General features: G+C 39.7%; 1 protein-coding gene across 5 annotated transcripts in view; it reads right to left on the reverse strand.

The window, feature by feature from the left end:
• Positions 1-12,511, reverse strand: part of CCDC150 (coiled-coil domain containing 150) — a 38,018-nt gene extending 25,507 nt beyond the window's left edge. For 2 of the 5 annotated variants that reach the window (XM_058188260.1, XM_058188222.1), the window contains exons 1-10: positions 12,406-12,486; positions 12,095-12,237; positions 10,925-10,995; positions 9,528-9,698; positions 8,945-9,165; positions 7,283-7,461; positions 3,569-3,637; positions 3,141-3,257; positions 2,008-2,137; positions 930-973 (exon numbers count right to left, since the gene is read on the reverse strand). In XM_058188260.1, coding sequence (XP_058044243.1) covers positions 930-973; positions 2,008-2,137; positions 3,141-3,257; positions 3,569-3,637; positions 7,283-7,461; positions 8,945-9,165; positions 9,528-9,673 — 906 coding nt within the window. In that variant the 5' untranslated portion in view covers positions 9,674-9,698; positions 10,925-10,995; positions 12,095-12,237; positions 12,406-12,486. Of the gene's footprint in view, positions 1-929; positions 974-2,007; positions 2,138-3,140; positions 3,258-3,568; positions 3,638-7,282; positions 7,462-8,944; positions 9,166-9,527; positions 9,699-10,924; positions 10,996-12,094; positions 12,238-12,336 lie in introns of all 5 variants that reach the window. The other 3 variants (XM_058188232.1, XM_058188242.1, XM_058188251.1) reach the window with 3 other exon arrangements.
• Positions 12,512-13,929: the final 1,418 nt, after the last annotated feature.

The raw sequence follows: 13,929 nt of genomic DNA on the forward strand, positions 1-13,929 counted from the left end.
CCGAGGTGGGTAAAATGAGGACCCAAATTGTTGGGGGCAATAGGCTGACTCTGTAAACCGCTTAGAGCAGCGGTCACCAACTGGTGGTCCGTGGACCACTGGTGGTCCGTGAGAAAATTTTGGTGGTCCCCAAAAAAATTATTTGCATTTTTTATATTGCACTAAATCAGGGGTCCTGAAACTACGGCCTCTGGGACAGATATGTGCAATGAACGTTTGTGTTGCCGCAGACAGTCTCCCCCTTCGAGGTCTTGTTGTGTGGGTCAGAAGGGGGCAGAAATTCCAACTTGGGGTCTGCTTCAGTCTCCTGGTGTGGGGCTTTGGGCGAAGGCTGTGGGGAAGAGCCGCTGGTGGCGAAGAGCTGGAGGGTCTTGTTCCATTGGGACTGCATCATGGCCTGGAACTGGCTGATCATTTTAGCCCACTGAGCCTCCAGGTGCTAGTACCTAGCCTTGCACTCCCACAGGTCTTCCCTCTGCTTGGAAAGCCTATGCTCGTAGTCCTCAGTGAGATGCTTCTGCTAAGCCTCCTTCTCGGTCAGATCCAATTTGAACTGAGCTGCTTTGCCAACTCTTTCTCGTGGTGGCTGCTTAGCTCCAGCAACTGCTTCCTGTTGGGGCCCTAAAGAGCCCAGCGGGCAGGCGAAGAGTAGCGAGTAGAGGCTGACAAGACACCCCTCGACGTGAGTGACATTGAGTTGGCCACACCCACCCAGTCACATGACCACCTTGCCAAGTCCACCCAGCAGGTCATTAGGCAGATCTTATTAGTGGTCCACGGGATTTAAAATTATCAATTTAGTGGTCCCTGAGGTCTGAAAGGTTGGTGACCCCTGGCTTAGAGAAGGCTGTAAAGCGGTATATAAGTCTAAGTACTATTGCTATTTCTATAACATATTTTCGACCCGCTGATTTTCTTTTTATACTTACTCGGACTTCTTCACTTAGCTTGGAAATGGTCTTGTCTCGGGATTCTACAAAAAGATTAAAATGTAGATAGCTGTTTTAATCAGACATCTAACTGCTTAACTAATATTCTTCTCTAATAAAAAACAATAACAGCAACAACAAAACAGATACAAAGCTTTTGCACTCCAAGCAAGCTGTATTTTTAAGTAACACACTCAGGATTTGCCTACAGATTACTGTATGCATTTATGAAATCCAAAATAACGTTTTTCTGCATGTAGATTTAAACTTGCAAGCTGATTTGATGAGAGCATCTCCAAGGCATTTCCTGTAACATCTATAGCTACTTATATGAATGATTATGCTGTCCTGTTTCAATCTGCCACAGGTGGCCTAGTTATTTTTTTGAAGACCTATGTCAATAGATCACTTACTAACACTTGATAGCTGGTTCCCTCATGAAACCATTTTAAAATTATTGTAATACCAGATGTATAATGCAATCAGCTTACAAGAGGAGCAATGGCTTGCCTCAATGAAGACCTTCCAGTGAAAACTAGATATTATTTTCTTGACAATACTCTACCTCTGGAATTCCAGTAGACTTTATGACTAAGTGGCTAATAACCAATTTCTCATTTATTTCATGAATGATTTTTCAAGTATAGTGTAATTTTCTGTCTTTCCAAAAAGCAGCAATTAGTGTGATTTTTCAGTTTACTCAGTTTACTCTTGTATTCATTTCATTCTAAATGCGGACCAGCATTTATTTTTGTTTAAATATACAAACCTTCCTATGTGTGAATTTTATGCATGATAAAATATATTTTCCACTTCACTGACAAGGGATAAACTTCATGTAGCTATTTATTTATTTATTTATTTATTAAATTTTAATATCTTAGAACTTTGACCTATACTTTCTTTGTTCAACAAAACTGGTCCTTTGTTCCCTTGAAAAACAGTTATAGCTTAAAAGAAATCAAGAAAAAAACAGCAATTAAAGATATTTTTCATTAGCTTATCTATTATTGATCATCAAGTGATAATCAGAGTTGGTTTAAGAAATATAAAACATCCAAGGCTTTGATTCCAATACCTAGATCAGCTTTAAGATGTACACATTCTTGCTCTAATTGAACTATCTTCTCTTGTTCTCTCTGTAATCTCTCCTGAGATAGCTGAATATCATGGCGTAGAATGTTACAATCCTGCTGCAGAATTTGAACCTGCAATGGCATTTGAAACATGCATTCTATAAAATACAGGCATTTCTTAAAACAATTAAGAAATAAAAAATGAACAAGCAAAACAAAATTAAATCATTCAGTTGAATAGCTTATCATGTAGATTATTATCCTTGAGGATCAGGATGGGAATACCAACAAATCTGAAAAATAATTCAAGAGCAGATTTGAATGCTGGCTCATGGCTACATTTTTAAAATAAAAAAAAAAGTGTCCAAAGGCAGCAATAGGTATGTATTGATGTCATAGGAAGAGGAAGATTGTGGCGGGGGGGTGGGGGGGCCTTAGGGAAATTTTGGAGGATTTTAATGGGTGGCAGGAATATCTTGCCATTGAGAAAATCATTGGGGTTGCCATCAAATTTTGATTATGTGATTTGGAAACTGCAAAATGGGGACTGGAATTTGTTGTCCACCTCAGATATGGACCTACTTCCATTGACAGCTGACCCATCATTTAGACTGACATCAACATTGGTGTAAAATATACACATAGAACTTGTTCATTATTGAATTTAGTTGATTGTCATGAGGCAGCCTATATAACCTCTTTCAAAATCTGGCATATTAGCCAGGTAATGTAAGCTATGATGCTGGACAACCATCCCGTACTCACGTTCTCTGATTACTTTTTGCTAGTCAAAAAAAGCATACATTTTCCAAATTGCAGCATGCCGACTATTCTCATAAACTGCATGAATAAGTGTAACATATGATTAAGGGCTGGCAAAAGAAAATTTTCTTAATGACATGTAATCATATGCACATTACAGATGGCCTTTCAGCATTCTGCTTAATAGTGGAAAAATGAACATTTATATACCTGTACATCAATATTTGCATTACTAAATTCTCTTAATAACAGCAATATTAATTTAATATTCTGCTTTAGTGGTATGCTGTTGCAACCTTAACATCAATATTAGCCCATCAGCATCTTGCAAGCACTATCTTTGGTCCTATCCTAGCAGAAAGGCATCTACTACCTGCTTCTGTTCTTTTCCCACCATTTCTTCCATATCACGCATCTGATAAAGAAGGACAACCTGGCCTTGTTCCAAAGACTCCCTTGAGCTGGACTCCTTGGATAATTTCTCCATTATCTGAAAAAAAAAAAAAAGGAATGTAAAGCAGAAAGGCAACATCTGGGAGTCTCACTTTGCAAATCACAATACAGAGACTTTTACAATATACTTGTTGGACATGAAACACATGTTCTTACTCTGAAATGGCTTTATCTTATCACTGCAAAAATAATGCTGGCCTTTCAATTGAAAACCTCTTCCCAAACGATACAGAATATCTTGGAGAATATTCTAAGAACCTTCAACTCATGCATTCCCTTGTGCCTATAGCCCTGCGTTATCTAGTACTTTTAAAAATGTATTACTCTCCAATTTTCTCCTGCTCTTACCTCTTGAAGTTTATTGTTCATTTTTTCTTTTGTTGCTCTCAATTCTTCAACTGAAATAGTTACATCTCTCTACAAAGATCAAAACAGCACCTTTAGACAATTCTAACAGAATGCGCAAACATTTTTCAAAATACTTCTTATAGCTTTTAGCTGTGATGTTTGTCTCCAGTTCCAATAAACCTCTGGCATTTGGATTTATGGGATACAGCATAGCTTTCTTAAGGTCCTTTTTAGTAGTCAAATGTCTATCTTTCCAATTAATTCATTCTTGAACCTACAATAACATTTAAATCAATGAAATCTATGCAGCCTACAGGTTTCACCAATATAGAATCATATAGGAATATGAACAGAATTAAAAATGTATTTATAAATTGCAAAGTATATAATCAATAAAGGCTATTATCAGCAGTCTTAATTCATACCTTATTCCCCAGTGCTCTCTGAAACAGCTAGATTTTTTACTTGCTTCAGAAAAACAAAAATATTATGTTTTGGACTTAACTAATCCTCAGTTAACAGCCATTTGTTTAGTGATGGTTTGAAATTACAACAGTCCAGAAAAATGTGACTTACAACCGGTTTTCACGGATGTGCTCATCATAGCATCTCCATAATAATGATTGTGATTCAGACTCTTGGCAATCACGATTGCAACATCCTGCGATCATGTGATTGCCATTTGTGACCTTTCCAGCCAACTTCCGACAAGCAAAGTCAACGGGGAAGCCAGCAGGAGGTCACACGCTGCAGTCATACAACATCTTATTTAACAAATAGGGGTGATTTTTTTTTAACGACTGTAACTGGGACTGCTAGAACTGCCACTGTAAGTTGGCATAGTCACTTTGCTTAACAGCTACTACTGATGGAATTGCTAGTCCTAATTATATTCATTAAACAAGGACTATCTGTATTCCATAAGTGTCCATGGGATGTTGTCAAAAAAAAAAGGGGGGTGGGGCTGCAAAGGTATACCTGAAATACCACCTATTTTTAATATGCATTACCTATGCAAGGCACATAAAAAACAGGCAGAACCTTGATCACACAGCTAAAGCCATCATCTTGACTTTTTTGACCACTCATTGCCAATATCCCTGGACTACTCTTATTTTCTAGGGACATTTTATTCCACCACAGGGAAACACCAACAAAGAAGGCTTTCTTTCCTCATGGGATTGAGGACTTTCACCATACATTCTTTGCCTGAGCCTTTTGGGCAGGCAGATTCTACCTAGAGTAAGCAGACTTGCGTATAACCGGACTCCCAGCCATTTAAGACTTTATAGTTTTGATCAGCAACCTCAATGGTATCGGGAAGCAAACCAGCAACCAATGCAGCTCTTGAAATACCGCTGTACAATGACAATAACAGGTTATTCCTGTTTCTAAGTGGCCCTCAGGGGCAATCCCATGTAGAACAAGATCCATAATCCAAGCTTGAAGTGACATAACTGCCATTGCAACACCCTTTCCAGGAAAGGCTGGAATTGGCACAAAACTGAAGAATGACTTTAATTGTGTGGTCCTGCTGGATTTCTGATGAGAAGGAAGAGGAAATACAACCAGTGGCTTCTAAAGACTGTCCTGGAGGGGTGATTCTAGTAAAGTTGAAGCCGGTAGCTCCATCCTGCCTAAGGCGGCTCCAGCAAACCCCCAGGACTCCCTGCCTGAACCCATTCACAGCCTCTCAGATTCTGAGAGCGATTCAATCAGTCCAAGCAGAAACATAGTTAAAATGCAACATCATTTGCAGGGCCGGATTCTGAACATCCGATAGGCTGTCCAAGAAGTAGGCTAGCATCGAATAAGTAATATACCTCGGCTGTACATCTGGGTGATGGCTCAGCATGGCTTATTTTTTGGCCTCAATCCCTGAGGGAATATGCCGAGAATAACTTTTCAAGCCACAGCTCTGTCATGTTTCCCTTGTTCTGCCATGGTTTAAACTGTGGATTCCACCCCGCAGTGTCTATTATCTTCTCCCTTAGATTTGTTATTTTTTTAAAAATCAGATTCAAAGTCTTGACCCAGGCCAAGCCGTGACCATCTTTAGCAATAGTTAAAAAGGACTGTTTGCTTCTAAAAATTCTGCCGGAGTTTCCCCAACATGCTATCTTGTTGGCTGGCAGCCAGCAGTTCTGGCACAGAAAATTCATTGCCATGGCTTCTACCTACTCTTCTAGCAGAAGCAGGGAAAAAACCTGAAAGCTCCAGAACAGCTCTTTCTGGAACAGCATGACCCCATCTAAAGCTAAATCTGATACCATCCCACATTCTCAGCAATGTTCCCCACCCCCCCAAAGGAGGTTGGAGACCAGGCTAATACGGCTGAGGAGGACCGGTCCCTTAAGGAAAGGGCCTTAATAAGGACAGTGGCAATTCTACTTCCCACAAGAAGATATTTATCACAATCTGAGTCCAGCTTCTCCCCAGCTGCGTGCACCAGCCAAAAAGGGTAGGGATCCAGCCCACAGCTGATAGAATTCATCTTATCAAGGACTATCTTCTTCATCAGGATCCTTAGGCTCAAATTCCTCTGAGATGACATTGGAAAAAATCACCTTTTTCTAACTGTTTGATTTCTGTCCAGCTGGTTTTTACATTCAGCAAATTTTATCTGCACAATGTCTAGCTATCAGCCCATTTCTAGTTCCTCTGGCTATCCTCCTCCAAACAATTCCAAGTCATTATAAAGAATGCCAGTGGATAGACAGCATTCCACAAATCCAGTAAAGATAGATAAATAATTGAACTCAACACCTTTGCTACCACAGTGTAGACACAAACCTGAATGTATATATATACTTGCCCAGTCATATTTGCTCTTTGTTTTCTGTCAGTATTACTCTAGAATATCTTTTTGGCACTTTCTCACGTGAAGCTTCTCAGCAAGGAGCCTCTCTCAATGACTGAATAGGAGAGTTATCTTACTATGGGACTTCATTACCTTCAAATTCCCAAAGATTAAGAAGGCCATCTACAGAATCATACTTCAGCTTACTAGGAACACCTAAGCATTGGATTCATAATACTATATCCTATTTTGAATTGTTGAACATATTTCCTCTTGCCATTATTGCCAAACTTTGCGGATTTGAATATTTAATAAACAGATATACGCGCATACACAACAGGTAGATTGTATCACAAAGCATTAAACTAATAGTATCATAACTTCACATAATGAATTAGGGAAATCTGTCAGTAACTACATATTACAAAATCTGTAAAATTTAGGACAGGGCTAAAAAGGAAGGAATTTCAAATGAGCACAGAGAAACAGGAACATATGAAGCTGTACTTGAAAGAATCAAGAGTATTTATTGGAGATCCCCAAGTTCCTACCATGGCATCCCATTCAGGTCTATTTAATTCTCCTCCCTCAAAGAGAATCCTTGTCATGAGCTACTTAGTGTACAAATAACATTGACTATCACTTCATTTTTTTTCCTTTTAGAATGATGGTGATCTTATAGTCTTAATACATCTAATATCCTAACCAATCTAGGTGGAATAAGTATGAGACAATGCATTTTTTATTCCTCTTTTCCAGTGCAAGTAAAGCCATAGGATTTCTGGCCTCTCTGTAAATAGCAAGAAAAACAATACTAACAGTGGAGTTCTTGATGCTTTCTGAGCTCGGTTGTTTGCTTGCAATGATTTGCATTAAACTGGAGATTAAAGAAGAAACAGAAAGAAAAAGTATACCTTTGTTGTGGTTGCCATTTCTAGGGCAGCGCTTAGCTTCTGCACTTGATCTCTGGCTTTTTCTTCCTCTTCTCGAGACTCCTTCAGCTGCTGGCACAGCATTCTCCCTTCCATTTGCAGCACCTTTAGCTCTTCCATGTGCTCTTCCTGTATTGTATTCAGGCGCTGTTCTAAATTGGCTACAAAATATAAGAGAGGATGGAGGCATGGTCGTATTCAATACAATTGCCCAAACTTCCCATAAGAGGCACTCAAAGAAGTTTATAAGATGAAAAAAGTTCCAAAAAACACTTATTATGATTTGATAGAAGCATTATCCTAAATTGGAGATCTGGATCACAGATTATCTGATGTAGTGCTATTTCAGATGGTAATAAGAGATCCTATATCCAAGCATATAAAAACAGCAGTAAAGTTGACTGGGTCTGTCAAATTGCCTATCCAAGTCCTCATAAATCCCAAAGTTCAAGATTGCTAAAAGCTGACAGCACATTTCCTCACCATATTATGATCCGAAACAGCTGTAACAGTTACATATAAAAATATGTGGGAAGTAAGGCCTAAAGTAGGCAGATCAGTTAAAAAACAAAGAGGTTCTTCAAAACTCAATTTTTACCTATCTGTATGATGGAACTATACCAACTTTGTATTCTTTGGTCTTCCTCACAAATATGAATGGTGGTCCTTTGTTACCAAACTCCTACCAATTCCTGAACAGTGAATCATACAGAGATGAACTGCTTTTTATCTATAATATAGTTATGCTGTTCGGTTACCCAATAAAGCTCTCAAGTTACACCAGCAACTGCTGCTTTGGAGGCTATAGACTTGGCACAAAGAAAAGAAGGTATACAGGTAGTCCTTGACTTGCCACTACAGGTAGTCCTCAACTTACAACAGTTTTCTTAGTGACCATTCAAAGTTAGAACAGCACCGAAAAAAGTGACTTATGACCATTTTTCACTTATGATCTTTGCAGCATCCCCAAAATTTAGATGCTTGACAACTGACTCACATTTATGATGGTTGCAGTGCCCCAGGATCATGTGATCCCCTTTTGCAACCTTCTGACAAGCGAAGTCAATGGGGAAACCAGATTCACTTAACAACCGTGTTACTAATTTAACAACTGCACTGATTTACTTAACAAATGTGGCAAGAAAAATCGTAACACAAGGCAAAATTCACTGAACAATTTTCTCACTTAGCAACATAAATTTTGGGCTCAATTGTGGTCGTAAGTAGAGGACTACCTGTACAATTGAGCCCAAAATTTCTATTGCTAAGCAAGGTAGTTAAGTGAGTTTTGCCATGTAACGGCCTTTCTTGCCACAGTTGATAAGTGAACCACTGCAGTCATTAAATTAGTAACATGATTGTCAAATGGATCTGGTTTCCCCATTGACTTTGCTTGTCAGAAGGTCACAAAAGATGATCACATGACTCCCAGATACTGCAACTGTTTTAAATACATGCCAGTTGCCAAGCATCAAAATTTTGAACATGTGACCATGCTGCAATGGTCGAAAGTGTGAATATGGTCATAAGTCACTTTTTTCAGTGCTATTGTAATTTTGAACAGTAACTAAATGAATGGTTTTAAGTATCTACCTCCAATAGATATGTATTTTGCTGCAGTTTTCCATTGTCTTTCTATAATACCTGCATGCTTTGGATTCAATTCATTTTCTGTTTGTAATCGGAACATGTTCAATTTTATGGTCTGGATGACACTCTCGAGCCGGCATATTCGATTCACCAGAGTTTCACATGTTCTCCATAGTGAGTTATTTGCTTCAACAAATGCTGTTCGAACTTGGACAGGGCTGATGGATTGGTGGTCCTCAGAGTTCACCGGGTGTTTTGCAGCAAAGAGTTCCATGCTGGGAAAAGACCAAAGGAATACCTTTTTGTCTCGAATCATTACTGGCATCTCATCAATAGTTAATGTAATTAGCTACAATCTGAAACACAACAAAGCCACAAAATCTATTTCTCATTTCTCAAATTATATTAATTCAGCAACCAGATTAAATTAGAATAGAAAAAAACTGTTAATAATTAAATACTAAGGGAAGAAACAACATGAAGCTCAGAAAGGGAAAAGAATATGGAAGAAGGCAAACTCAGAATTAAACTAGTGTTCTTGAATAAATTTTACTAAAAATAAGTCTCATTAAATTACCATGGAACTTACTTCTAAGCAAATCTATCTAAGATTGTGCAAGATCTACTTCAATCATACCTGTGTTTGTTCACTCCCATTTTCTGCAGATCATTCAAAAGTGCATTTGTCTCCTCTTCAACTACTTTCATTCTTTGGTTCAGCACAACAAAGGTTTCAGGAGCCGTTGGTTGGACATCCATTGGGGAAATTACTGGTCTTGCCATCACAATCTCAGCTTTCAACTAGTATCTGATTTAAAACAATTACATTTAGAGTTCTCTTAAAACCAGCTCATTAATCACTGAAAAAATATAAAGATGCGATAACTGCAGAGAGAAATAATAAAATGGTTTTTATAATGTTCATGTATTTTAAAAGTAGTGAAAATAGATAATTTTTATAGTCAGCTGCCACATACTATTTTTTGCATGTCTGGAGAATGAAATAGGTGTGATAAAAATTAAACAGTGCTAGGATTTCTAGTTTTTTTCCTTTGGTTTTTCTTTTAAATGTCAATTGTAGGAGACTATATTTTTATGTTTCCCGACTCAGAATAGCAAGAAACTGCTATAAAGTTTTAGCTTTTTCAGCCAGAAGCAGTTTTAAGAGCGAGGAGCTCTTGTCCTGAAAGCCTTAGGCTGTCCACTCTTATCCTATAATATAGAAACAGAGTATCTCTTTTCTTGAAGCTGAGTTAAAAGGATAGGTTTTCCTAATTTTCTTTGATAATTCAATAAGTAATATAAGCCAATAAATGCCAATAGAGATTTTCCCGACAAATCTTCTGAAAAAAAGGAGAAGCAACTAAGGGTTTTTATGACATTACTATTTTTTACAGTGAATAATTTCACTATAAGCCTTCCTAGTCTTGAAGCAGAAAGAGGAGACTGACAACACAAGTGTTATTATTTCCAAAGATATATTATCACTAACATCATGACGACTCATCCTTTTGGTCCAATATACTGAGCCATCCAGATCTGACTTTAACTCTACATTTCATTAAATCCCTATCAAAGCCATGAGTTTCACTCAAAATTCAGCTTGTTTTAAAAACTGACATATTGACCATTCTTTTCTATTTTCCCTTTTAAAAAAACAAAAGATCCAGAACTGATTAAAAATAACTCATTCTACTGCACAGAAGAAACTTAGCAAAAGTATTGCATGAGTGGCAGGGTCAATCTTCTAAACTCTGGAGTTTTTTATGCAAAGACTGTAGAAGAATTGCCTTTTTTTAAACTGACATTTTGTTCTGTGTTACTTTATGCTCCTTCTATAATCCAGAAAATTTCCTTTTCTGAGGTAAAAATATGTAACATGAACAAAGATTGCAGTTAATAACTGCAGCCAGTGGAAGACTGATCTGGTACAGAAGTGGGAAAACCCAATGCTATTGTGCGGTTGGTGGGTGTGGGTTCCTCACATCCAGGAAAGCAATAGTATAACTCAAAAAAAAGGCCAGTTGTGCTTACCTTCCCATGTTGGTTAAGTGCTGCTAAATCCAGTAGCTCTTGCAATCATGAACGCAATTGCTTAGAGAGTGCTGTAAAGCAATATGAAGCAGTATATAAATCTAAGTGCTATTGCTATTATTAATAAAGAATCACACTATGTCAGCAGCTGAAAACATGATTAAAGATGTTGCCAGAAGGAAGAGAGCACTTACTCTCCACATCAGAAATCAAAGGCAGAGGGAATTGGTAACAGACCAATGAGGAAATCAGAGTTGGAAGGGACCTTGGAGGTCTTCTAGTCCAACTCCTGCCAAAGCAGGAAGACCTATACCAGGGATCTGCAACCTTAAACACTCAGAGCCATTTGGACCCATTTCCCACAGAAAACACCAGAAGCCACAAAACCTCGGTGGGCGTGGCCAACTTGACATCTCACCAATCACGTGACCCCCCTAGGCACACCTACCCAGCCAGTCATTAGGGCAGAGAACCAGTTGTTAAAAAACAATGGGAACCACAAAAACCTTTTGACATCTCTCCCTCCCTCCCTCCCTCCCTCCCCCTCCCTCTCTCTCCCCCCTTCTCTCTGTATGTTTTTATGTCTCTCTCTCTCTCCCCTTCTCTCTGTATTTCTCTGTCTCTGCCCCGGCTGCTTCTCCATCTCCTGTTGTTGGGCCAGGCAAAGACTGGGAGGGGAGGGTGAGGGGTGTGGCCAGCCAGTGGTGGGATCATCCAACAGGGAATCACAGCAGAGGGCCCAAAGAGCCGCATGCGGCTCCAGAGCTGCAGGTTGCAGACACCCGACCTACACCATTTCAGACAAATGGCTGTCCAATCTCTTCTTAAAAACCTCCAGTGATGGAGCACCCACAACTTCTGGAGGCAAGCCATTCCACTGATTCATTTTTCTCACTTTCAGAAAACTTCTCCTTAGTTCTAGGCTGCTTCTCTCCTTGATCAGTTTCCATCCATTGCTTCTTGTCCTGCCTTCAGGTAGTTTGGAAAATAGGTTGATCCCCTCTTCTTTGCGGCAGCCCCATAGATATTGGTTACTACTATCATGTCACCCCCTAGGCCTTTTCATTAAACCAGACATTAAACTCGGTCAAGGAAAGTCTTCCTCCGTGCCACCGGCTATAATTTTAGAGCAACGTCTGTGCAGGGATGGCCCCCTTCAAAGCTGATTACCAAGGGAGGGTCCGCATCTCAGTCGTCAAGCCAGCGTGCAACTGGAGGCTCCGGATTCAGCGCCGGTCATCTTCCCTGACCAAGGCAGCTCTTTCGGCCTCGATAAGAGCTGACAGGCTGGAAGCCCCTTCGGATCTTAAGACCTAAAAATGACCAAAAAAGGGGATTAGTTAGCAGGGCGGGAGCTTCGTAGGGTCAAAAGGAGCCTGGAGTCCATCTTTATTGCTTTCTCTCCCACACACCCTCAAGCTCTTCCGGCTGACTCTGCAAGCCGCCCTCCTCAGCCCCTTTCCAGGAGCTCAGGAGCTCACCCGACAGACCCTGATGTCCCGCGGCCTGGTTTCCATGGAGCTCGACTTGCAGCTTCAAACTCACCCGCTTCCCGAGAGAGCGCCATCCCACGCACGCGCGTCCCACGTCCCGCTGCATTGTGGGATTCGTAGTCCCGCCGCTCAAACACCCCCCCACCCCCCGCTCGGCCTCCGGGAGCTGTTCTTCAAAGGGTGGTGTTAGAAAGGTGACGCAGGCAGGCGCAAGGAAAGCGATCTAGGTCTAGGAGGAGAAAAGCATTCTGGATGCTGCAGGCGTTTGGAAGGACGGCGGGGGTAGTCGTGGGACTCATCCAGTAGCTTAATGTAAATATTAAATAAGAGAGGAGAAAGTACTAAACTTTGCAGGACCCCACGTAGCACAGGCTGCAAGCTGGACCTCTTCTCTCCTATCCAACACTGATTGGGTTTGGCTTTGGGGAAAAGGAAGGAGGAGACCCAACCAAACACAGTGTACTGTCCATGCTCAACCCCACAACACCAGACCAGGAGGATACCATTATTGATGGTACCAAATGCTGTTGAGAGGTCAAGAGAAGCAAGGAGCACCAACCACCTGCTTCCACCAGAGATCAGTGCCCTCTGAGCTAATTTCTTGTTTCTATTTCTTATTTTGCCCCAGGTTGAATATGATGCTTAATTTTCTTTCATCAGATAAGAAAACTTTTGTTACACGTAAAGTTGCAAAATGTTGCATTGTCAATATTTATAAATATTAAATTCCTCTGAATAAAACATCATGGAGACTTTCTTAGGCAATTTTACAAGATTGGTATTTAAATGTTTTTTATTGCCATTTGTTTCCTTGGTGGGACATAATTTTGGAGTGACAAAACTGACATTAAAAATACCGATAGATTTGAGGGCTTCAGAAGGTGAGAAGGAGAAATAAATATATATGCTGTTTTCAATGTAGGTATATAGCTTATTTATTGTATGTTAAGCAGCCAACCAAATGCACAAGGAAGCCCAATAATCTCTGGAGAAGATGGCCTTCACAGACAATCATACTGCCATCAAGGCTAATAGTCATTGATCTTCATGACTTCCATGAATGGGTACAGCCATTTTGTTCTGGTTTGGTTTTTTTATAATCCAATCATCTCTCTGCTACAATCTGTCTAAGGGTTTCTATTCATTCAAGATACATCTTTGTGATTCAAGACAAAAATAAAAGAAAGGTTGGGAGCTAAAGGGTATGGATGGTTTAAACCAATTATGCTCTTTTTGATAGCAGTTCAAATGATGTTTTCAATAGGTGAATACCCCAAGCAGGAATCATGACTGTCTTTAATATTCTGGAATATGAGAGCACCTACTTTCAAAAAGAACAATATTTAGCATAAGAGCTATGTTTTCCTCTGTTTAAGGGATTATAGATAATGGACAGCAGTTTGTTTTGTATATAGAAGCTAACATTAACGTTGAAAAGAATTGTCTATAGAAATGTATAATACCCTATCACTAAGCAAGCCACCCATTTGGTATCAGAAGCTTCAGGTACAA

Source organism: Ahaetulla prasina, chromosome 1 (genome assembly GCF_028640845.1).
Source record: "Ahaetulla prasina isolate Xishuangbanna chromosome 1, ASM2864084v1, whole genome shotgun sequence".
Taxonomy (NCBI): domain Eukaryota; kingdom Metazoa; phylum Chordata; class Lepidosauria; order Squamata; family Colubridae; genus Ahaetulla; species Ahaetulla prasina.